The sequence below is a fragment of the Pogona vitticeps genome, chromosome 7 (genome assembly GCF_051106095.1).
Source record: "Pogona vitticeps strain Pit_001003342236 chromosome 7, PviZW2.1, whole genome shotgun sequence".
NCBI classification, from domain to species: Eukaryota; Metazoa; Chordata; class Lepidosauria; order Squamata; family Agamidae; genus Pogona; species Pogona vitticeps.
The window spans coordinates 32,521,950-32,547,598 of record NC_135789.1 but is presented as its reverse complement, the minus strand read 5'-3'; the positions used below and the strand labels follow the sequence as shown (position 1 = coordinate 32,547,598).

The 25,649-nt window shown below is 55.4% G+C and overlaps 1 protein-coding gene across 3 annotated transcripts in view; it reads right to left on the bottom strand.

The window, feature by feature from the left end:
• SSH2 (slingshot protein phosphatase 2) overlaps positions 1-24,823 on the bottom strand; it is a 68,147-nt gene extending 43,324 nt beyond the window's left edge. Inside the window, exons 1-2 of one of the 3 annotated variants that reach the window (XM_072978641.2) lie at positions 24,554-24,823; positions 7,085-7,128 (exon numbers count right to left, since the gene is read on the bottom strand). In XM_072978641.2, the coding sequence (XP_072834742.2) occupies positions 7,085-7,128; positions 24,554-24,616 (107 nt within the window). In that variant the 5' untranslated portion in view covers positions 24,617-24,823. Of the gene's footprint in view, positions 1-1,671; positions 2,237-7,084; positions 7,129-24,553 lie in introns of those variants that run through there. The other 2 variants (XM_072978640.2, XM_072978642.2) reach the window with 2 other exon arrangements.
• Positions 24,824-25,649: the final 826 nt, after the last annotated feature.

Here is a 25,649-nt window from a genome sequence, read left to right as displayed (position 1 = left end):
AGCCTCTGCTCCAAGGGAGCTGACACTTAGGGCCCTTCAGGAGAGGCGTCGCAAGGCAGGAGGAGGAGGAGGAAGCCCTGAAAGGGTCCCCCCCCCGAAGAATAAAATGAATGAAATAAGAAGCCACGTCAAACTATATGGAAATGGAGGAAATAACAAGCACGTTGGAGGAAAGGGTGGGGAAGAAAAGCAGCGGGGTCTACTTGTAGGACAGGAAGGCAGGAACCATCCCTCTGTGTGCTTATTTGAGTGTAAAGCCGGTCGGACTCCATGAAACCTAAATCCATGTGGGCTGAATCAGCACATGGTTGCTAAAGACGGGGGGGGGGGGGGGAGAAGAGAGGAGGCTCCCGGGTTGAGCGGGTTGGTCTGTCCCCCCCCCCAGCCTGGTCTTCTGCATTGTGACCGAGTGGGAAGAGAGTCCCAGGGGAAGAGGAGAGGCCCGGGCGCCCCACCTGCGCCCACCAGGTCTTGTCCTGAACTGGAGGCACTGGGGAGTGGGACTGGCCGCCGGCAAAGCAACCGGGGGCCCCACCGTGAGGAAGACGGACGAGCGCCTCTCCTCACGGGGAGCCAAGTCCGGCCAGGCAGGGGAGGATGGGAGCTGCCCTCCACCTGGGCAGGAGGGCACAAAGCAAGGGGGGGTGTGGGTGTGGGTGTGAGAGAGAGAGAGAGCTCTCACCTAAAGGGCAAACCCACAGCTGGCTGCCCTGAAGCTGGGATAGCCGGTGGGCGGACTGACCCAGTGGGAGCAACTCCGGTCCCCGTCAGATGGGAAGGGAAAAGGCTGGCTTGGAGGGAGGGCGGGGGGGGGGAGAGAGAAAGCGCTTTCTAAACCTTCTTTTAAACTTCCAGTTAGCCAACAACTCTCCCTCCCCCCCAGACACACACACAGACACACACGCAGGCACCCCATTATGGCCTTCCCGGTTCTGTGCCCGTGGCCGGGTGTCCTTGGAAGTGCTCCAGAGAGCCTCCCCTTCTCGCTTCCCCCGAAAAAACTCTCCCCAGCCAGGAAAGGGGGGGGGCGAAGAGAGGCCGGCGCCCTTCCCAGAGGAGCCTCCTCTCCTGACGCCTCTCACCCGGGATGACTTCTGGAAAATCGGGCAGCCGCGAAACGAAACAAACGCCGGAGGAAGCAAGGAGGAAGAGGAGGAGGAGGAGGGGTTGGCTTAAAAAAGAAAGAAAGAAAAGAAACCCCACCGAAAGGCAAAACCTCCAACCAAGCGGGCCAAGCCCCCGTCCCACTGGACCCGAGGCGGCCCCCCCGCCGGTTCCCCCCTTGCTGGAGGCGCGCTCGGGCCCCGAGAGAGAGAGAGGAAGGGAGAAGCTTTTTTTGGGGGAGGGGGGTGGTGGTTCTGGCTGGCTGACCGGCCGGGGCGCAGCGCAGTTTGGAAGGCGCGCCGGGGAGAAGCAGGCAGCCCCCCCCTCTCTCTTTCTCTGCCGGGAGGGGAAAAGACGGGCAGGGGGGGGAAGGCGGACACGGGCCCCGCCCGCAAAAGTCACGGCTCCGAAGGGGGAGACTTCGCCCGGCCCGTGGTTCGCTCCGTGGGTCTCCCAATGGACTCCCCGGGGGGGTGGGAGCCGCGACTACAAGGCCCAGCAGCCCCAGCCAGGAGAGCTTGCCCTCCGGGCCCCGCTGCCTCTCCTCCGCTCGCCGGCGGTACTCACAGCTGGTTGATGGCGTTCTGGGAGATGACGGCGTTGTCCGAGAAGTACGGGATCATCGCGGGGAGGGAGGCAGGGAGGGAGGGAAGGAGGGAGGAAGGCGCCGGCCCGGCTCGCTGGCCCGCCGGAGCCCCGTCAGGAAGGGGGCCGCGGGGCCGCCATCGGGGCCGGCAAGGCAGGCGGGCGGGCGGGCGGCGCGTCCTCTCCGCTCCTCGCCGGGGAGCCGGCCGGGCGCGCAGTGCGCAAAAGCGAGCCGGCCCGACCTCCTCCTCCTCCTCCTCGCCGCCGCCGCCGCCGCTCGGCCGGCCCCAAAGGCGGAGGGAGAGGTGGGCCCTGCGCCGGCCACGAGGCCCAGAGGCGGGAGGCGGGGAAGTCCGGCCGGGGGCCCGGAGCTCGGCCGCCCCCCGGTGGCCGCCGCCGCCCCCGAGGCTCCCCTCGCTCCCCGACCCGGCGAGAGAAGGCGCGCCCCGGCCGGCGGTCGGTCTCCGGTTCCCCGGGGGAAAGCCCCCCCCCCCGCAACGGGCCGCTGGGATCAGCCCCGCAGGCGCCTCCAGGCTGGGCGGGCCAGGAAGGCTCCCCGCCCCCGCCCGGGGTGGAGGACCCCCAGTCCAAAGTCACCGGGAAGCTCAAGACATCATCCCACCTCCCCGGTCGAAGCCGGTCTCCGTTGAACCCCGCCGACACCCCCCGTTTGGGAAGCCGGCTCTGCTGGCCCCGCTGCTCTTGCCCGGGGAGGCGCCCCGCGGGGAGGCGAAGCCGGAGCAAACCCATCTTTCAGTCGAGGCCCCAATCAGCCGCGCTGCCCGGGCGCTCGGGCGCCGGGGGGGGGGTCGGGGGTCTCGGCGGCGGAGTCCCGGGAAAGCCCCCAGCCAGCCCGGCGGCCTCCCTCCCTCCCTCCTCCGTGGCGCCCCTGCGGGACTTGCCCGGGTCTCTCCCCCCTCCCCTTTTCTCACCACAACCTTCCTGCGAGGTAGGCCAGGGGAAGGAGGCAGCCAGCCCTTCATTGCGCTCCTTATGTGTATGCCATCCGATTAAAGGCAGGCCGGGGCTCCTGCACGATGGAGCCCAAACTGGGCCAGCCCTGGGGGGCTCTCCGGCACTCTGGGTCCAGCCGATGTAAGGGGTCTCTTCTCTCCTTCAGTATCCCGCCCCATCTTTCTCTCTCCCTCCCCCCCCAAGCAATGGGCCTTGTGAAGAATTCTGCAAGGCTCCAAAGCTTGTACCCCGCACACCTCGAGGGACATTCGGGTTACGCTTCCAGAGCCCTGCTCGGTTCTGGATTTTCCTCCCTATCACCGAGATGCGTGTTTTGGTGCTGAAGCTCCCCTTTCCGAGCAGGTTTTAGGATGACCCGCCGCAAAGAGGGCTCCCTTCGGCGGCCGGCCGTCACATCCTGCGCCGGAGCAGCAGCGTTAGGCCCTTTGCGCTCGGAGAGATGGGCACCTGCAAAAGCGCAGGGAGACCGGGCGGAATCCGATCCCGGAGAGAGCCTGGGGTACCTGGCCTTGCCCCCCCCCAATCGGGTTAGGGCAGGGAATGACCCACGGGACCCAGACCCCGTCCCTCACCCAGGCACCTTCTTAAAAACCACGCCCCCTCAACCTTTACACAAGTTGCTCAATTGATTTATTTGTTTAATGTCACTGGAAATCCAAAGCAACAGGGCAGCAATCAATCAATCAATCAATCAATAAGACAAACCCCTTCTAAACCCCAAGTGGGTTAGGAGGGGGGGAGCAGAGGTAGACTGTAAGAAAAAAGAAACAGGAGGACTTCTGGGCATGGGCAGAGCGTTTTTGCCTTAGTGCTGGGCAAAAGGAGAAAGGGGCACCTTTCGCTTCCGGTCATTACAGCCGGTCTGGAATTTTGTCTTGTCTGTTTTATAGCATCCCGAGGGGAGGGGAGGGGAGGGGGCTGTCTGGCTGGTTTCCCTCACCACTGAAAGTATTTCCCTACCGGCCCGCATGGGCGCTTGCTTGAGCTCAGACTTGCAGCTGCCAGGCTGCTGGGGGGGGGGGGGGGGTATGCAAAATCCTTTCGACAGGCAGGTGGCCGCATTCAGACCCAGCTGCGAATTGCCCCATGGGATTTTGAAAGAACAGCTCAGCTTCCCTGCACCACACCTTGGCTGGACCCGACCCCCCCCCCTTTTTTAGCAAACAAGCAAACAAAAAGGACTTATTGTTGTTGGTGTGGCTTCTGACTTAAAAGGCAAGCCTGTGAATTAAGAACTTGGGGTCCTGCCCTGCTCAGGCCTTGCAGACTCAAGGCACTGGCTTCCTTCATCGGGTCCATCCATCTCACGCTCCGTCTTCCTCTTTTCCTCCTGCCGCCCACTTTTCCTAGCCTTCCCGCCCTTCTCTCGTTAGATGCCCAAACTTCACGTTTAGTCATTTTTGCTTCTATGGAGACTTTCTGACCAAGGACCGATCCCCTTGTTTGTTTTTCTGGAAGCCTATGAAATCTCATCATCCGTGGTCTTTTTGGGTTTGTTTGGCGAAGTGATACGAGATTAACTTACAGTATTTCATTTCTTCAGAAGGGTTCGGCATTTAAGAAAGAAGTCTCCCACTCAAATGAAAAACACAAAACATCTTTATGTGTCAGGCAGGATGTGAAATGGGGTCAATCGTCAGGATCTCCCTACAACCACCCCCACCGTGAAACAGAGCTGAGCGGTGGAGTGGGGACAATGGGTCTTGTAGTCCATCCTCCAGAGGGTGAGGGACACAATCTTGGGAACGGCTTGAATGTCTTCAAAGGAGGGCTGCTCCATCTGGCCAGGGTGGCGGGGCAGTGTGTGTCAGGCTGAGCTCGGTTGCTTTAGGTTAAATTTGAGGTTAAGCCCAACTCCAAGAAAAGTGATGGCTCGCCGGGCAGAGGTTCACCCGGTGCAGCTTGCGAAACGTGGGCGCGGCTTCCCGGTGGCATAAAGACAAAACCAAAACCCTTCCCTGCAAGCTCTCAGAAGCGCCCCCCCCCCCGTTGGCGCAGCTTCCTGGCAAGCGGGCGCAGCTGCAGGAGGTTTAACAGAGGCAGCCAGATGCCCCGGCTCAGATAAGGGAAGCCAGCGGGAACGCAAAAGGCCACGATCCCTCTCAAAAAGACACTTCCCCAAGCTCGGTTTCTTGGCCTTCCTCTTCCCCCCCCCCCAAACCACCTCCATCCTGTCTCTTCTTGTCTTCTACCACCCCTTCGAAATGGGTTCGGTTCGCTCTAGAAGCGAAATGGACTAAACAGAAGGTGTCTGGCCTCAGGCCTCTCGCGAGGAGGAGGAACCCCAGGAAAACAGAGACACGAGGAGAAGAGGCAGGCCGAACGTCCGAGGGATTGACTCAGCCAGAGAACCCACAGGCTTGGGTTTGCAAGACTTGGGTTTCGTGGCAGTGCGGGGACTGCCATGAGCCTGGCGCAGCCCTCTCGACTCTGCGTCTGTGGGAAACTCGTCAGGAAAAACTAAAGCCAACCAAGGTTCTTCTGCGGATTAAATCAGAAAACCCGAGTTACAAGAGGCCAGCAGAGTTCTGGAAGATCAGGAGGGGGCCTTGCGCTGGTGGCGTTCTCAGGCGTTTGCCGCTATCGGAATCAGCGGGGCTGGGGGGCTGGCATCCTGCGCGGGGCCGAGGCTGTGCCTAGCTAGCCTTGGCATTCTGAGCCTGGGAGAAGCCGGCCAGCGTTCCCCGATGTTCTCCAGCTGCCAGGGCCTCCGGTGCCCCTTGGCGGAACGAGGCACCAGGAAAATAACGAACATCCCCCCCCCCCCAGTTCTGGACCTTCTCCTTTTCTGGCGAGTGGGGCGTTCCAATGACTCTTTGGAGGGGTGGAGGCGGATTTGACGCTTCCCCCATAGAAAAGGGGGGGGGAGAGAGATTTTGTGCAGAGAACAAACTCTCAAAGCTGCTCAAAAATTAGCCAGGGGAAGGAGGGACCCTCCGCAGCTCCTGGCTCTGATTTTGAGCTTCCCATCCCTTTGCGAGAGGAAGTCGGGAGAGCAGAGGGCAGGCACTCGGATCTTTTCCCATGGCAAAAAAAAAAGCATCTGAAATATGCAGTTGAGCCTTATCTCTGGCCCGCACACAAACACAGGGCCGGGCGCATCGGAGCCAGAGTCAGACCGGGCTTGGCCCACAGGAAGCTCCCTTCCACTCCCTCCAAAGCCCCAGGTGTGGGGGGGGGGTTGCGGGGGGGGGGGGAGGGGAGCCAACAGGAGCCCTTACAACCTCTATCCTAAGTGAAAAAAATCAGGACAGGCTGGGAAGGGCTATTGGCTTCCTCTTTGCCTGTGTGTGTGTGCGTGTCTTGCACCCAAAGCCACCACGAAACGCTGCGGGCAGTGACCGGAGTGTGCATTTTAATGGCCCAGGAAGTGGCTAAAGGGAAGGATGATCTTTGGCTGGCTCTGCAGCTCATACCCCATCTCACCGCAAGGGTTCATCCCCCGTTTCCTAGGCAAGGGCCAGAGCTTTGGAAGGAGGAAGGGGGGAAGGCCCGAGTCAGTCACACAGAACTTGTTTTCCTCCTGCCCGCTCCTGGGCCCGATCCATGGCATTACCAGATCGAAGAACTACGAATGTCCTCTTGCTTACCTGGGGCCCTAGATGTCTTCAAACCCGTGGGGGACATGGGGAAACCACCCCTCCAATCATCCCCCACCCTTAGCCGGGCTGGCTGAGGCTCATGGGAAATGGAGTCCAACAATATCTGGAAGGCAGTGGAGGGTCCCCTCCGACCCAGCCTGGCCCCTGCAGAGAAGCCAGGAGGAGATGAAACTGAGATAGGGGGGGGGGAGAGGTGGCCAGGCATGGCAGAAAGCAGCAACCTCTGTTCCTAAGGTTGGCAACCGCTGCCTGTGCTACTCCCCACAACGCAGTCCAACGCCCCAAACATAACACGCTTTCACACACAGTCTGGAAATGTTCCATTCTGTTTTTAACAATGTGCAGCCTTTGTGCTGGAAGTTTCGGGGTAGCCGTAGCTTTAGAAATCCACTTTTCTTCAGCTGCTCATCCCTAAAAAAGTCACTTCTCTCTGTGGCCCAGGGCAGGTCTTAACATTGTTTTAAGGATTTAAACCTTTCAAATAATTGCCATCATAATTATCCATCTAATTGGCTTTTAATTTCTTTGGCTTTTAATTGGTCTGTTTAACCATGTGGATTACACTGCCTCGCCCACTGTTTTTTCAGCAAGAAGGTAAGCAAGACTTCCCCCCCCCCAAAAAAAGGGTCTCTTGGCTTTGCAGCCCCCCCCAAGGACCTGCCAGTCTCTGGCCACCAGAGGGAAATAACTCCCCTGCTTCAAAACCCACCACTTTTTCCCCGTGAAGACCAAAAGACATTCTGAGACACCGGACCCAAGGGTGGCCAAAACATACAGGCACGTGCAGACAGGCAGGGAGACGCGTGTGCGACACTCACCTCCGTGGCTGGAACCGGCAATCATCCTCCCCGCTGTCGGCCTCCTGGGGAACAAAGGAGAGAGGAGGAGATTAAGGTGCTGATGTGGTCCCATCTTGGAACCTGGGAGGAAGAGAACATAAGGGGATGCTTCCGCTCCATACCCGTGGGCTCTGCAACTCAAGTGTTGCTAGGATTAAGGACAGGGGCAAACTTCCTGATCCTGAATCATACCCAGGGTGCCCCCTGCAGCCCAGTGTTGCCAGCCCTAACGGGCAGCCGGGGCTCTCCTAAGACGTGTTCAGGGTGGCAAACCACATGTGCAAAGGGCTAGGGGTTTATTACATTAGGGTAGAAAATCCTGGGAAAGGAGGATTAAAAAGGGCCGAAGCCCTCCGGCATGCAACTGGATTTCATCACCTCAAAGAAGGGACCACCCTTGGGGTGGGGTGGGGTGGGGGGTGAGCCTGAAACGTTTTAATGCCACCTCCCAGCATGTTTTGGAAGAGTATGGGGAACTTTAGAAAGGGTTGTGAGCACAGTTTTGGGTGCAGCCCGGCCGTATAACCCCTGGGCCACGAGGCTCTTCTCGAAGACAAATTCGAGCAGGAAGAAATTCTAGCAAGCTCAGCCCGGAATCAATCAAAGCGGGTCGGGTGAGGAAGGTCCACAGAGTGCAGTCAAGCAGAATGAAATGAACGGGGAGGTACTGTATATTGTATTTCAGAATGTATTTAAAAAGATAAGAAAAGGGTGGAAAGTAAAGCGAAAAGAGTATTGAAAAACAAACACATCATTTTTGAAAATATTCCAGACCATAAATGTGGCCTCCAAGGACTGGCAGACTACAAGCCCCATCAACCCCACACTTTCCATGCTGGCTGGGGCTTGATGGGGGTTGTACTCCAGCAGCCCCTCAGCACCCCTTTCCTCCTCCTGAGAGACAGGGCTCACCACCGTTCTCAGGATAAACCAGCCAGAGGGACCGGGGGGGGGGCGAGGAGAGAGATCCTATTGCCGCTCAGCGCTGGCGGAAGACCGTCCTGCAGAGCCTTCCGGATCACTTGCACCTAGGGGTGAAGCGGGCAGCCGTGAGGTCGGGCCGGGTCAACAAACCTCCCCGGCTACCTTGGGAGGCAGAGGGATGTGAGCCCATTGAGACTCGGTGGCGCCCCCGCCCACAGCTATGTCCCGGCGGGTGCTGAGCGGTGGCTCCCTCGTGCGCCAGAGGCTGCCGGCGGGCGCCGGGATCCAATGTGTTTCCTATTTGCCAGTCAGGCAAGGCACCCATCTGGGTTACTCTCACTCCCCCCCCCCGCCAGCTCTCTTTTCAAGCAAAATAATAGCAGAAGGCAAAGCACACTGGCAGATGCTTTAAAAACAGGACAGGACAGGGATCAGCGCTCGGCTTTGGCAGGGCAGCCCCCTTCCCCTCTGCACAGGCTGCCAAGCCCTGGCTTCCAAAACAAGGTGTCCAGCTGTTCCACCGGCTTGGCCAAAGTGTCTGAGGCTTTGCAGAGGAAGCCAGGAGTTGAGGGGGGGAGAGCGCTTCTCGCACTGGCTTCTGCCTCCAGTCTTCTGTGCCTCAAAACCCAGGGGCCCCCAAGACACGGGAATGAAACAAGATGCCATTGATGGTCACCGGCAGACCACCACCTCCAGTCCAGATCCTTCTTCTAGAATCGAAAGGGATCCTGAAGGTCATCTAGCCCACCCCTTTCTCTCGGGCAAGTAGAGATGGGGGCGGCTTAGTGTTTTTGCACAAACACCCCCAAATGCTCCAGCCCGCAGGCGGCCGCCTTTCAGAGCTGCACGCCTTGCTGCGCCGGCTGAGTTTTTCAAAGGCTTTATCACCTTTATCACAATGCCAGCTGCTGAGTTTTACTGCTGTGCATTGTGTGGAAACTCACCCTAGAGGAGCTCCCATCTCCTAAAAGCCCCGAAGGCAGAAAAGTCTGAGCGGGACTACCAGCCTCCTGCACGGAGCGCACGACGCCTCTGGCCGTCATTTTCAAGGGAGGCCACAAGAGGGAAGCCGAGACCAAGAGGACAAGCGGGGCCTCTGTGGTCCCTTTAGGACCTGCCAACTCTCCACCCCCTGGGCGCGCGCCGGCTTAAAGCCAGAGAGAGACCAGACCTTGCCTGGGGAGGGCGACTGGACTCCCCTCTGAATCCACCGCACCTTCTCCCATTCCAGAACAACAGGTCAAAACAGCTGTTTCCTATTTTAAAAGCCAACATCTCCAAACCAGGGCAACGTTGGGAGGAAAGTTCCACATTTTCAGAGACTAAAATTCCCGGAAATCCCCAACCAGCCGGCGGCAGGTCTAGTAGTGGACGCCTTGGGCATCATCACTCCGGGGGGGGGGGGAGGAAACTACAAGAACTCCCATCCAGCCGTTGGAGGCCACAGGTTACCCGGCTGCTATCATGGGAGAAGAACACGGAGACCCACTTCCAGGGCGGCTCCTGCGCAGGGGGGCCGAGGGGGAGCCGCTCGTGTCTCGGTGGGCAGATGGCGAGGCCATGACGCGACCGTGCGAAGCGGGCGGCCCGGGTGACGCCACTCTCGTCCTGGCCCTGCTAAGCTCCTTACCGCCTGCGAAACAGGACAGGCAACGGCTCCCCGCCTCCGCCCAGGGCAGACCGTACAGGACCCCTCGATTAACTTTTTCATTGGGGGGGTTCATGCCGGGGGTTTCCCCTCGGAAGGCCACCGGCCAGCTCCCCTGGGAAGCTTTTTGAGGCTTGATGAGATTAAAGCAACCGATGGACATGGAGCACCTTGAAAGGAGGGGGAAAATAGCACCTGGGCACGATCCGATGTGGAACGGGCCTCAAGCTCACCACCAGGCTTCGGTCAAGGTGACCTGTCACGCCAGCTGGCTGGGCGTCAAGTCGTCCTTACACACATCCCATGGGTTCAGTGGGTCTACTCTAGCTCAGCCGGAGCCAGGTTTTAGCGGGCCTCTGCTAACGGGCCAACGCGCTCATCACCCGGCAGATTTCTGAGATTAAATTTTTGATCTCGCTCCTGTCTTCGTCACAGCTGCCTTAATCTCCCGCCGGCAGGCACCCACGATGGAAAGCGTTCGGCCCCGGGGGCCGGAAGGAGACGGAGGCAGGGGCCCAACCCGTGCGGAAGACACCAGGTTGAGAGGGAAGGCAGCTATCCACGCTACAGATGTCTTTCTGTTAAAAACAACGACAACACCACAACCCGGGTGACAGCTGGTGGCGCTTGCCGACTGCCGACATACGCCGAGACACACACAGGGCACATGCTTCCCCCCCCCTCGACAGCGGCACTCTCGTTATTCGGTTGCATCAAAAATTAGTATATTTGGGTCAGTGCTGCACCGGCTGGCGCATCCCAGGATTGCAACAAACAAGCAAACGATACTACCTGGTCCTGGGGGGGGGGGGGGAGAGTCATCTTTTCCTACCGCATGGGCTGCCTGGAGTGTTTTTAATTTTTAAAAGAAGGCCTGATGGGAGCCGGAAAAGCCAGGCTGGCTGCCAGTAAAACCCCATTCTGAGGCTAAAAGCTGCTCCCTTCGAGCTGCGGAACGCAAAGCTGAGTCTCGCCAGTCGGCTATCGGGGGCAACCCAGAATTTTGGGGGTCTTCAGGGGCACAGCACGGCACCCCTCAAAAGAGGGATGGCTCTGAGAGCTGGTCCATGGGAGAGGCGAGGGGAGGACACGACAGAGCCATTGAAAGGCTGAGCGGAGGAGAGGAGTAAAAGGTTGGATGGAGAGCGTGAGGGGTGGTCGGGATAACTTCCCTGTGGGTCACCGCTAGAGGAGCCCCCAGGCACCCAAGGGCTGTCCTTGAGCCATGGAGGGCTCATCCAGGAAACACGAGAGCAACACCTCCTACATGTGGAGGGCCAGGGAGGTAAAGCTGCCCCTTCGAAGGCCACGGGGACGTTTCGTTTTGGGGGAAGCAAATGTTCCTGTTCCACCAAGAATGGAAAAGTGGAAGAAGGAAGGGAAGAAATTTCCTCTCCTTCAATGCAACGTTTCACCGGCGGGGGAAAGAAACCCAAGCCGTCTCTGGGGACCTTGTTATTCCTCTATTCGCTTTCCTTCAAAGGTTAAAATCCCGCCCCATCCGACTGTACAGTTCTGACGGTGTGATTTAAAAGGGTGGCCCGTGTGTGTGTGTGTGTGTGTGTATTTCCCCCCCCTCTTCTTTCTGGGTACTGCCCCTCAAACAAAGCAAGACAGGTAGCTAAGCAACGCCGTGTATAGAGCTGCCAAGATGTCACCGCGAGGCTTTTGAAAGCACGCAGGAAGGTGGGTGAGAGGTAGGGCGCTTTGGGGGCCCGTCAGAATCCGGGCATGCAATTTTGTTCACAGCGGTAAGAGGCACTGGGTATTACTGATCCCACAGGGTTAGCCGCGGGGCCTCATCTAAGCATGTCAAGATGCCCAGCCGGTGGGCGGCGACTACCTCCCCAGGCTGGTGTTGTAAGGAGGAAGAGGAGTCCACCAGCCACCACGAAGCTGCAAGAGGAGGAGGCGGGCACAGGTCTAACACCCCCCCCCAAGAGAATCATAAAAGGAGGAAAGGGTCGCGCAACTGCTCTGAAGACGGCACCAAGCTGGACTCCAGAACCACGTTGCCAAAGGTCCCCCAGGGAACTGGAACGGGCACGGGGGGGAGCTTTCCTGCTCTCTCCATCCCACCTGCCTTGGCCTTCGTCACCTGCTTTCCCCCCTCCCTCTCCAGCTGGCTGATCCTCTCCCTGTCTGTCACCCCCCCTCCCCTCCCCTGGGGCACAGATCCGACTCTCCAGTCTCATCATCCCCCCCAGGATTTGGGTCCTGCCCGCAAGTGGGTTTGACGCCAGCCGCCAGCCAAGGGAGGGCGGGGGGGGCGGGAGGAGGCTGCCCAGGGCAGGGGGGGGGGCAGGCCACCAAAGACAGATGTTCTCCTCCTCTCACCAAGCGCACGCCAAGCGGGCCCTTCGGTCTGGCCGGCAAGAGGAGGAGCCGCTGAAAGGGCTCCCGCCAACAATGAACCTGAAACACAACATCCATTTCTCCCAACTCATTTCCTGGTTCACTTCCTTTCCCTCCTGCCTCTTGTAAAAACAAGCAAACGCAGAACCGCTCGCTCCACATCCGATCTCCCCGGTTCAGCTTCCCTTCTTCCTCCACGTTTACAGTATTTCACTTCCAAGGGCCGGGATGGGGTGTCTCTCGGTACCCCTTTCTCTTTTGGGGATCAAGCTAAACTGGGGGAGGCAGAGTCTGCAAAGAAAAAAAACTTCGCCAGCTATTAAAAAAACCCAAAGTTTTGTTGTGGCAGCCTTAATAATTAATCCTCCCCACCCCCTTGGCAATATCAACTTTACCTGCGTGTTGTCTCTGAAGGATTTATTTTATTTTATTTTCCTCCTAGTTCTCAGGGTGACTTTTAAATCTCTTTCCAATTCTCTCTGGGGGACAGCCCTTTGGATGGAGGCCTCCCCTTCATCCAGAGAAGGAAGGCCCCGCGAGGCGTCCTGGTAAAACCCAGGGCGGGCGGATCGGGGCCCTGCGGCCACTAACCCTTTAATCGGCCTCCGCCAGGTTCTTAAATCCTTAAGCGCTCCCGCTTTCTCTGCAGGGCTGATCCACTTAAAACCGTCCCCAGCGGCTGGCTCTGCACACAAGCCACGGGCCGGGCCGTCGTCGCTCGCCCACACGGAGATGAGCGCTGGCGCCTCTTCCTTCGCCTCCGAGGGTCGGAGTAAGGCAGCCGGGCCCTCTCCGCTCTTAGGGCTGCCGGACCCCTCCAAGAAGGGGGTCTTTCTGCCTTGTAATGCTAGGCCTTCCGGGTGCGATCCTCCACACAAGCTGGTGGCTGGGAGAAGCCGAACAGAGGGAACGGGAGGACGCCTCTACCCGACGCAAAATTAAGTTGTGGAACTCCCTGCCACAAGATTTTAGCTACGGCTTCCGGGGTGACTGGCTTTATCCCAGGAATGGGCAAATTCCTGGAGGTGAGGGGCATCCACGGTGACCGGCCTTAGAGGCGTCATCTGCTCAGTCATGGCAGTCTGCCTGAATTAGACCTCTGGAAGACTAAGGGATTTCGTCCCTTAATAGCGGGGGGGGGGGCGAATCTGCTCACTGCAGCAGAGGTGATGATAGCTACCAGCTCCCCAGATGGAGCACCAACCCAAACGTCCCCCTATCCATCATCAGAACACTCCTTGTGACCTGTATGGATGCTTATCACCCCATTATCCCCTCCTAGCATGAGCACCGGGGTCAAACCCAGACTGGCAGGCTTGGCCTTCCATGTTTGGGAACAGCCACAGCTTATATCTGAGAAATAACACTCAGGGAGGGCCCCGAAGCCAAGACCTTCTGCCAAGGTGCTGTTTTTAAATGTTTAATTCAAGGTTCTAGTCCTAGGGAAACACAGAGCTAAAATGAGCGTCCCATTTCTGGCAGGGCTGACTACGATTCTGCCCCAAGAAAGGATGCTAACAAGCCACATTACGCAAATCGCTGCCCAATTATGCAGACACATCAGTTCCTTCTGATTATAATCCATTTTAAATCAGTGTTAACTTCTGGAGCTGACAAAACTGATTGACCTGAAATGTTAACAAATGTTTGGAAGTATCAGGGAGAGGAAAGAAAAAAAAACAAAGCAGCATGTGGTCTCTGGAACTCACTGCCACAAGATGGGTTGAGGGCTGTTGGATCTGACAGGTTTAAAAGGTGTGGTGGTCTATGAATGGCTGGGAGCCACAATCAGACGTGGTTTGTTCCTGAAAGTCGGCTGCTAAAGGGACACAAGAAGGGAGTTATCAGAAGGAAAACACTTGATAAGACGGCTAAAGGCAGCCGGCCTTCTCTTCTAACTCAGCATTTTTATCTGGCTTTTGTTTATCCTTGCTAAATTTGAGATAATCACAAGGCAGATATTAGAGACACAGCAAAGAATCAGAGACACAATCTTCCTAGCGGTGGGTCACAAACTAAGAGCAAAGGTTTCCAGCCCAAAGGCACCCCATCACTCTGTAATTTTATTTCTAACCACATATTCGCTTTCAACTTGCACATAGTGCGCCAACACTGTCATTATAGTGGCGTGACAATTCCCCCCCCCGTAAACAAGGTCATGGTCCTCTGGAATGAAACCTCCATGCTCAACAGCAGACTACCTTAGAGGCGGGAGCCCCAGAGCAAGGGAGGGGGGGCCTACATCCCTACTTTCCTTGCTGGCTTTTCAGAAACCTCTGGAGAGAGAGAGCCACGAGTGAAGAGCGGGTGGGGGGGGTGAGCTGTGGCTTGGCTTCTAGGCTATCACAAACTACGCTGTGCCTTTCCCTCCCCTGCTAGCCCTTGCTTCCGAGAAGACACACAAAGGCTGGGAGCAGGAGGGAGGGAGGGAGGGAGGCGCGGGACCGCTTAAAAACAGAATCTGTCTGGTGGTCAGGATGCCTGTTTAAGTCAGACGAGCGCAAAAACCACGTCTTCTCTGCAACTGTGGTTCTCACAGTGAGATGACTCAAGAAAATGTAATTGTAGAAAAAACAGCAGCTGCAGCCAAAAAGTCACACCGGCAACCGCTCGGCGCATTGTTTCACATCCTTTTCGCATAGGTGCTGGCAAAATGTATTCATTTCTCCCCCCCCCACGCACACACGCACATACACAAAGACATGAAAAACAGTGCTTCCTTCCTTCCTTCCCCCCCCCAAGAATGCTCATCGTAACAGCTGCTTCCGACAGAGGCGACAGCCGAGTGAACAACCTGAGCGAGCCGCCCACGCCCGGGGGGGGGGGGGAGAGTTTGGCAGCCGCCTCGGTCCTCTTTCTTTTCTCCGATTTGGAGCCGCCGTGGGTCCCTTGCAAAGTCTGTAGGGCGGTCGGGCTGCTCTTGTGCACAGTGGCAGCCCACGGGGGGGCGGTGTTGGGCCCTACACCAACCCTGCAGGGCCCAACATCCTGGGGGAAGCCCCCCCCCCCGCTTAAAGCAGAGACGGGTCAGGGGCTGGGCTGGGAGGTGGCCCACCCCCTGCAGAAATGGGGCCAGACCTTCCCCCCAAGGATTTTGTCAGGCCAGGTGACTAGTGCGCCTTTCCAGGTGCCACGAGACATGGGGGTGTCTTTCTAAACCCTAAGAAGACCTATTAGCCCCTTCTCTCCGTTTTATTCTTTTTCTATTGAGGGGGTGCATCTTTCTGCCCACTTTTGACATTCATGAGCGGGTGCAATCCTGCAGGCTGCCATTAAAATATTAAAAAAAAGACCCACACACCAAAAAGGCCCCCCTGTCTTTGCACCCACAAAGGCCCCCCAATAGGCGTCTTCAATAGGAAATCCGTGAACCTCAGCCGGAGGACGGCCAGAAACTGGGAGAGGGAGGATTCGTCCCACCTCTGGGCGTCGAGACGGTCCCTCCAAGCTCCTCACGCCCACTGACTCTACGAAACTCAGGGCCTCTCAAGGATCTTTTTTTACACAACCCGGGACGAAAAACCAGCTCTGACGCTGGTGGGAGAGCGGCCTTCGGAGAGCTGACAGGCTGTCGTGGGGAGGATCCGGCCCCAAACAGCTTGTAAAACCCAGGCAGAAGCAGCTGCTTACGCAAAGAGCCGAGAAGGGGTCTCCTTACGGCAAAAGGAAATGCCGCTCCTGCGCAGGTGGGCTTTCCAGTTCTGCAATTCTATTCTGAGAGAGGCCTTTTTATGGCTGCAGATTCTCGCCTTGGCTTCTGGGAAAGACCCTCGTGGGGCTATAATTTTACGCTGCTACAGAGGTTTCAAGGCCTCAGAGTAAAGGTGCGAAATACACAGTGGGGAACTTAGGATTTGATCCACTCTATATTTGCAGTTGATCAAATCGGGTGTCCCTGGAAGAATCGCTTTAGCGGTCCACGTCATTTTCACGAGGCAGGAGGGTGGAGGTTTGCATGGAGGTCCAACAGCAGAAGCTTCCTTAAGGAGCTGACAAGGTGGTAACTGGCCACCACCACCACCACCTCTCTCTCTCTCTCTCTCTCTCTCTCTCTCTCTGTTGATCCAGTTCTCCTCCGTCCTTAGTGCTAGTGCACTGCAGGCAGTGTTCCCGCTAAGCTACGCGGGCGCACGGCTACACAGCACTGCATCGGCGACACCCAACCGCAGCCAGCGTGTTGCCCTCCATTCGGTTCCAGTTGCGACCAGAACCCCACACAGCTTGGGCGGAAATTAGAGAGAATGTCAATTCCAGTGCTTTTATATACATAGATAAAGGCTTCCGTCACATACCATGATGCAGAGGATTGTGGGGGGGGGGGGAAGGGAGCCTTCCCGCATGGGGGCCCAGCAGAAGACGGGCAGCCGTTCCGTATTTCAAGGCTGCCTGGTAATAATATCGCCCAGCTGACCGGAGCTCCCAGACATGAAAATTATAGGCTGGTCAGTCGGTTTGCTTCTATTGTCATGCCGTCAAAACAAGCTGTTCTACACCAAGGATCAGAAAACGAACAAGGGGAAAAAGAAAGACAAGCACGGTGGGTACACAAACACGGGCCGAGGACATCATGATCACAGAACGCGGGCAGACAAGCACAAAGCCGAAGACGGGCCCCCCCCAAGCACCTCAGGCGTGTTGGATGACCTCGGTTGCAAGAGGCTGGAATGAACGGCACCCGCAGAATTGGAGCGCCTTCTCTCTCCCCCCCCCAATCCACCCGCACCCCTGGCTGTGGCTGCAAAGACAGCAGCTCTCTTGCAAGGATCTGAGGCTCCAGTGAAGGAGAAAATCTGCTGAGAATTCACAAAAACCAAGTGCCGCCCGGAGGAGGGCGGTCCGTGGTTCTCCCTGACTAGGCGGCTTTAGAGGTAGCGGATGATGACAACCCGGCTGTTGCTTGCTCCCCAGCGGCCTCTCTCGCTTTCTTGGCAGAGGGATGCAAGGAGGGCCTGAGGGCGGCCACTCCCCCCATCAACCCTCGCCAGCCTTCTGAGCCCGGAGGGAGGCTGGCAATTGCATTCCAACAGCATCTGAAGGTCCCTTGAGCCGCCCGCCCGGCCCCTCTTAGAGCTACTGGATGGGTCAAATCCAGATGTGGGCACCATGGGCCTGCTAAGCACTGGCCTTTGGTAACCCAGGGGCCTCTCCGATGCAAACTGGCTACATCTCCCGTCCTCCCCCAGGCACCACGGTCAGTGTGGATTAGAGGAACTGTAGTCCCACACCTCTGGAGGGTGCAGGGTTTGGAATTGAAGCTGCAACAGACACATCCCTGAACTGCATCCAGACCCAAAGAGCCTGGTTTTATATCCAAGGAAGGCCACAGGTTGGAACATCCTAGAAAATTCAGAGGTCTACGTCGTGCCGAAATAGGGCCCCTAAAGGTTTTGGGGGCGAGGAAGGCATCCTCCAGAATGACTCGCTCCTTCCCATCACCAGCAAAACCAGAAAAAACTACCCAGGAACGAGATTTCTACCGATGGGACGCGATCTGCAGGATTTCCACCGGCTGTCGCAAACCGACTTTTTGGTGCAAACTTTTATCAATCCATTGCAGATCTACTGTATTTTCCTTTCAGCCTTTTTAGCCACGCACTCCTGGAGCCAAGAGGGCTTCCGAAGTCGCTTTCCCCAGCTGGAAATGAAGGAGGCTCCCACCTCCTAGACGCGTACGATGTAGAAGACACGACGGGGTTAGAAAATCACGAGAAAAGACGCCCGCGGCCAGAATTGGCTTTCAAAATCCAGCTGGTTGCAATGCTCGCTCTAAGTAAAGCAGACAAGCCGGCACCGCCCTCATCTTCAAAACATTGTTTGTGTGTTTCATTTCGAGGCTGTCTTTCTCCCACCATGAGGAAAACAAGTGAAAACTAAAAACACAATAAATCACAACGTTAGAAGTTGCTTTTTTTGCACCGGGGCCAAACGGACGGAAGTCATTCCGGGGCCTCCTTTATTTGAACTATCGGGGGCCTTGCTTTGTTAGACGCAACGGCACTTACGATTTCCCACCCAAAAGAAAAGTTACGCAGGGACCGCAGCGTTTGTGTGTGCCCCAGATCTCTGGACGAGTTACTTTTTCTGCACAAAAAACAGCAAGAATTCCTATTTGGCAGGAAGGGTTCGCAGGAGAGGGCGGCCCGCATCAACTCTCACATCCGCCGGCACTTTTCAAGAAGTCAGAAGACTCAGGGGCGCCGTGGGTCCTCCTCGCGGGGGAACTTTCCGCCAAGGGGCAGAACTGATGGACTTGAAGAGGAGGAGGCCGAGAAAAGGCTGCGCTGGAATTCAGCTGCCATGTGCAAAAGATTACTCATCGGCTCAAGTCAAAACATACTCCACCCTGCAGGAAATACTGCACACACATGCACACACACAGAGAGAGAGAGAGAGTGAGTTTTGGCAAGTGCCTTCACCGTCACCGGAGTTGAACCTTTGGGAGTTCCAAAACGTTACAAGAGCAGACGTCACGAGCGGCGTCTTCCAGAAGCCAGGAGAGGGTTAGAACCAGCACGTTCCTCACAAGCGCATAGTTCTGTAGTGCCAAAAAGACGCCGGCTAACGTCCAGACGCAAAACCCAACCCAAACGCAAGGCAGGGAAACAGCCAGTTGGGCGAAGCAACACGCTTTCGCCTGGACAAGAAAAATGGCACCGGTGGATCAACCGTGGGCTGTTTCCTGGGGAAGACTCCGCATGTTGATAAAGAGCCCTGCGTTATACTGATGCCTCCTGGAGTTTTGGACTACACTTCCCATCAGTCCCAAGGATCTCAAGAGTTGCTTGCAGGAGCCGGCAATGTCCTTTCTGACAGAAAGCGGGAAGCTGCCAAGCTGAGCCCAAGGGTGCCTTGTTACAAAGCCAGATTACCGTGCATCCGTTAATGGAATTAGCCAATTACTAGGTGAGGGTTAAGAGCAAGAGGCTTTCCAGCATCTGCTGGATTTTAGCCAGGAGCTAGAGTCACCAGGCCGGGAGAAACCCGGACGGGAGAAAGAGGGCCAGAGCCAACACCGGTGCGAAACAAGGGTCCGTTCGCCGGTGAAGCCTCCCTCCGCATCATCCACGGCAGAGCACCAGAGCCGGCAAATTGAGCTGCGCTGATCTTGTGCCTTTCCTCCACTCCACTCAAGGCAGCAGAGGACACGTCAACCCCTGCCGTGCTCTACCCCCCCCGCCACCACCCTCTTGCAAGGCAGGCCTCCAGAACGACTGGGGCAAGGTCACTCCAGGGAGCGAGGGTCACGCGGTTGCTTTGATCTCCAGCGTCCAAGGTCAATGTCGGAACCACTCCATCACAATTGTGAGGATTACCCTCCCTTCCTCCTTCCTTGTGGGTCCCCTCCCAAAAGATTTCTCCACCCAGGAGAGGAATGTCCTGCTCTCCAAGAAGCAGGAAATGGGGGTCTGAGATACTGACGGTTTGGCTTTCCTGTGTTTTGAGGTCCTGGAGGGATGTGGGGGTTGGGGGGGGGGGGGTTGGGGGGGGTAGGGAGGAGGCATCGGAGCGGATGTCACAAGGAAAACCGTCTTCTCTGGGTCAAAGCACTTTCTCTGCCCTCCAGGAAACCACACAAGCAAATGCATAAAAGAAGATGTGATTGAAGACTTGACACCCCACCCAGAAAAGGATCTTTAAAGAAAAAAAAAGCCTACAGCAGTCTTAGGCATCAAGAATAAAGGCCTTCATACACTTTCCGTAACTGATAAGCAAGGAAGGATGGCCGGCCTCTTGTGAGTAAAGCCCTCTTTCCTGTCGCTCTGGCTTTCTGGGGCTACCTGGAGTAAGAGGGAGCCAGCTGCTAGCTGGAGAAGTCTCGGTGGTTCCCAACGCTGGGTCCCCAGATGTTCTGGGACTCAGACTCCCCCAAATCCTGAGCAACACAGCTCGTGGCTACGTTTGAGTCCAAGGCAGTTTTTGTCCAAGAACATCTGGGGGCCCGACGTTGGGAACCACTGAGCCTTCCTGAAACAGTCCTGTACGATTTGGAATCTCATGCTGAGAAGAACCCGGACAGGAGCCAGACGAGGTTTTACCTGGCCTCTCGAGGACCTCATCCGTCTCCAGGTTTTGCTGCCCCAACAAGGGAGACGGACACAGCATCAGCCAGACCATAATGTGTGGGCATGAGCCCTCTCTTGGCACCCTAAGCCCCTAAGAGAGGCAGGATAAAGAGGAAGGCAGGATTTTATTTATTTATTTGGAAAGAGATAATAATCCCCAAATCCAGCTGACCTTGGTATGTTTACTGTTATGCACCTTGAGGATTCTATCTAGGCCATTCTCCGGGCTGGGCTGGGCTGGGCTGGCTGAGGTCTTCTCCAGCCGAAAGCCAAAGGTTTCAGGGGTTGAGAGGGCCTGATTTCCCAACCCAAGGACGGGCCCGGCTGGTGACGCTCATCAGCACTTCAGTGGAGCCGCTGAAGGAGAATTAAGAGGAGCTGCTAATAAAATCATCGCCTGTCAGGGAAAGTTCCAAGAGAAATTTAAGAGGCATTTAATACCGGGCTTATGGCCGTGGTAATCGGGCGAGGGGTGCCGGGAGCAAAAGGCTTAGCAAAAGTTTGAAAGGCCATCCTGATTTTAAAAGCTGACAGGACATCCTCATGGCATGTTCTTCATGTTCAGACGGCCTGGAGGGAAAGGCCGCCTATCGTATAATAAATATTTCTAAAGAACTCTGCGCCAAAGACAGCACCATCAGGTGGGAAAAGAAAGAGACAGAGAGAGAGAGAGAGAAGAGACACTTAAGATTTAAAAACCCTTGTAAGTCAATTTTAATAAGATAATACAGAAGGGACAAACCGCAACTCGCACACAGAGCCCTGAGTCTTTCCATGCCAAAGGTGCCGAGTTCAACACCTGGAATCACCGGTTTAAAAGGAGCCGGTCTCAACAGGCAATGGAGAACACCCAGCTCAGCCTGAGGGCCCAGAGAAGCGAGCTAAATTTAAATTTAATTAAAATTAAATTAAATTTCTGTATATGGCCGCTTATCGCCTTTAGAGGCCAACCAGAACTATGAGGACTCGCCTCTTATTTGGAAGCAACCCAGGGGCAGAACTTTGGATTAAAAAAGAACAACTACAACACACAACCAGACAGAAGATCCCACGTTCAAGCTCTGATGTCTTCAAAATGGACCAGGCAAGGGAAACCCTTCTCTTTCAGGACGGCCGCCCACCCAAAGACCCATCCCTACGGGTCTCTCGATGTACTAGCACTATAACCCCTGCCATCCACAGCTTGGCTGGCTGGCGATGGTGGGCTTTGTAGTCCCTGCCAAAGCAGAGGGCTCCAGGAAAGAGGCGAGGGGGGGGAGTCTGGTTTAGAGATTTTTGAGATGGCTGAGCTCTTGACGGCAAGAAAGCGTCATGGAGAGGTACGCCTTTCCTGCGCAGATGCTCCTTCCTAGGAAGCCAGAAGAGATCAGAGTGTCATCACCCCAGAGCCAAAGAAAATCCAAACCAGCCACTGAGTCTTGTTATGGCAACTCTTTCTGGCCTTACTATGTTGTTTCAATTTACCTGCAAGCCTCTTTCAGGAGCCCTTCCAGAGGTAAAGAACATTTTAAACCCTCTCGCCGGCTGCCTTCCTCGGGCACCTCAAAGTGACCTGGAGGCCTCAGAGAACATACAACCGTAAGCAGAAACTCGAGCACCGTCCCCACTAACAGACTAAAGATAAAGCCTCTCCGCTTCACTGCCTTGTAACGGAGCCACGAACCCAGACATCATCTCCCCACCACCACCATTGTGGGTCAGCAACTCCCAAGAGCAAATCTGACAGATTTCCAAAGGACATCACGGCCCCTCTGCAATCTCCCTTTAAGGGGCTCTTACCACGAAATATGCTCGCTTATACCCACCTTTTGATTCTAGGAACAGAACATGGGGCGATTTTATGGGGGAGAGGACCAGTTTTGGCCAGAGCTCGTAATGATCAATATAGCATAAATTCTAATTGTAGATAACAGCTGGTTAACGAACTACAGCCTGCACGCAGAGCTGGGTTCTCTCAGATCAAAATGAGCTAGATTTCAACCATGCCACGATAACACATACATACGTATTGTGTTGTGTGGACAGGGCGAAATGAAGGGTGTGTTAGTCTGAACATTGATTACCTGAATTTGCTAGCTGAATCTTATTTTTTCGTTGAACTTCTATTATTTTTGTGCAGGTATTTCCTTATTCTTTTGTAACACTGCAAGCCAGCATTGACATTTTTAACAGAAAGGCAGCCGTGGCAGGACAACCCCCCTGCATTTCTACTCCAAAGTAAGCCCCTGTTAACCCAATGCCTGAGTTCCCCCATAACCATGACTACAGCCTAAAAATACTGTAATAAATAAAATGATGTGCTTTGTTGTTCTAGAGAAAATATTATTTGTGTAAGGAAAACAGACAAAGTCTGCAACAACACCTACTTTTTGGGGAAAAGAAAACAGTGAATAAGTGGATTTCACATATTTTATAAGATCCCCCTTCTTTTCCATGGTGCGGCTTCGTAAAATGAGAAACCCTAACAAGAAAGGAGAGCAAAAAATTGAAAGTATATGTTGGGGGGGGGGGAGTGCAGCTTTGTTTAAAATGCACCTTCCATACCACTCAGTTGCAGACTTATTTTTGAAGGCAGAGAAAAGTGGAATGGGCTAAATGAATTACAAGGATGCAATCCTCTATGGTGGAATATAAAATGACCCCTTCTTTTAAAAATAAAATAAAAAAGCATCTCATTGCAATTACTCCGGGAACATGCAGAAAATTACAATCAGGTGACTGTACACCTGTGTATTAAGCATGTGTATACTTAATATACAGCCACAAAAAGACACACCTCTTTTTTTACAAAAAGGATACACAATTTTAACCCTCCCAGATCCCTCACCTCACAATTTTGGGGGGTGGGGGTGGATTGAATTCATGCATAAACAGGCAGCATCTTTCTATGGTGGCCTGGAAAAAAAAAAGATTCGGCTTGGCTCCTTTTAGGACGCACATCTTTGCAAACTGTGAAGCAGAGGAGGGAGGGGTACACCAGCATAAAAACAAGCAAAGGATTAGGAGGAGATAATGTGTATATGTATATATATATATATATACACACATTAATAATATATTGCATTGAGAATACTCGTACCTCCAAAAACATTTAACATATTCATGGAAAAACACGTACACTTTAAGACAGGTTGGGCTGAAATGTTTTCTTAGATACAGCACCAACCCTGTCTGTTAGAGCCTGAACTGAATGAATGGCGTGCAGCTGTCTGTCCATGAAAGCCCACAAAAAAGACACCTGCTTTTTTAAAATATATGCCTCTCATTGGAAAAGGGACTGGTGAAAATTAAGCAGAAACATCTGTGTTTACATTACATGCAAACCCGTAACAGCAAAGGCACACACACACGCAGAGCCTTTGCAAAATGCCAGTTAAGAAGACACACCACTTGGGTTGACGTATCCCTTGAGAGACCACCACCCCATTTTGGAAGGGAGAGGAAAGGATTGGTTACTGCTGTCCATACAGGCCTGGGAAGAGACCTTCTCCCACCAGCCCCCCCCCTCTTTTTAAAGAGATACACACCTGTCAGTGGGTGTTAGGAAGAAATCCTCCTCTCTCTTTTTTTAGGAATATACGGGGTGGGGAAGAGCTAAATGCTTATCCAATGGGTCAGCGTGCCAGCAAAGAAGAAGCCTTCACTCCTTCCATTATAAAACTAGTACTGAAAATACAGCAGAATCCAAACAATAAAAATATAAGATCTTAAATTCATAAGAGAAAGTAAAAAGTACAAGATGGATACAGCAAAAAGGAGCACAAGCTGGGCACATCACAATACGTAGGAATACAGCAAGTAAATAATGATTAAAAAAAGAGGTGTGTTTGAGTAGCGATTATATCGTAAAGGGAGCACTTCTGGTTATAAAAATGTAATAAATGTTAATGAAAAAAGACATTTAGGTAGTATTATTAATAAAATGAGGTAGCACGATAATTGGCAATAAAATAAAAAACGTTTGAGTAATAAAAACAATACAACTGACCATTAAAAAGGGCACATTTGGGCAATAATAATAATAATATAAAAACGAGGCACAAAAACTGGGGTGATGATGATGATGATGATGATGATGATGGGAGAAGGGGAGGGGCATCTGGTGCGCCATCCCTCCCCCCCTCCCAAAGCGGGAGGGGGGCGATGAAAGGGAAGGCAGGAATGAATGGAGGGGTTGCAGCTGTCCCAACCAAGGGGGCGGGGCTTGGGGGAAACGGGGGGAGAGGAGCAGGAGGAGGAGGGGGGCGACGACGGCAGAGGGAGGGGGACAAAACACCGAGGAAAGAGAAGCGGGTCCGAGGAACGGCCCTGGCCGGGGGGGGGGGAGAGAGAAGGAGGGAGAGAGGGAGAGAGAGAGAGAGAGAGCGCGGGCGCATGCGCAGAGGCGCGGGCCGGTCCCAGCGAGGCGCCTCCAGCCTCCCTCCTTCCTTCCTTCCCTCCCAGGCAGGAGAGACTCACCGAGGCGCAGGGGCTGGAGGTGGCGCTCGGGGTGGGCGACCGCTGCACCGTCACCAGAGCCATCGGGGCGAGGCCTTCCCCGGGCGCCCACCCGCCGGGGCTCTCCCTTCACTTCATGGCCGCCGGCGGAGGAGGAGGAGGAGGCGGCGGCGAGGGCCAGGCGCCGGTGAGGCGAAGGCCGGCGGGCAGCGAGGCAGGGCGGGGGGGGGGGGCCAGCCGGCCCGGAGGCGAGAGGCGGACGTCCTGCCCCGCCGACGCTCTCTCGCCGACTGAGGCGCGGCGGGGCTGGGCCGGCCGGGCACAATGAGGCGCCAGTGCGCAGGCGCCACCTGTCAACCGCCGGCCCGGCCCCGCCCACTCCCGCGGCCGGGCCCCGCCCACCCCCGGTGATGACGACAGCGACGGCGGCCGCTCCTTCCCCCGCCCTCCCTCCTCTGCAGGTTTTAACCCTCTCGCCGCCACACGGAGGGAGGGGGCGCAGGCGAAGGAGTATTTGGGGAGGACTTCAACTCCCATCATTCTTCACCCTGGGCAATCCTGGCGAGGGTTATTGGGAGATGTAGTCCGTCAGTAGTCCTGGAAGGCTGCCACCCGGCGGGGGGGGGGGGAGAGGAAGGCTTGAGGACATCATCCCAGCCGTTGCCAAGAGAAAGCCCTCGCCTTGGGACCCCGCCATCCCGGCATGATGGGATTTGTAATCCATTCCTTCCCCCCCAAAAAAGGGAGCTCAAGCGCGTGCTGACTGGGAACGATGGGAGTTATTCCCAATTTATCTGAGGATTTGATAACCATAAAAAGGCTTTTTGGCCCCTTGGGGGCAAAAAAAAAAAAAAAGGAGCGCCTTTTATGATCGGTTCAGCTTTTGGGAACATTCCTCAAATTCTTCTGTCTTGCAAAGAATCAAGAGGCTGAGGAGGAAAACCTTTCACAAGGTCGGGTGGCCACCCCAACTTAGGTGGGGATTCTGGGACTTGTTGTCCCTACTGGTGGGCAGGGCCAAGGGGACCTTTAGTCTGCCACCCCTGGTGGGGCAGGCCTAGCTGAAAATCCTCTTAAGTCAGGCTTCCCAAAACGTGCCGGTCTTTACTTGAGAGCA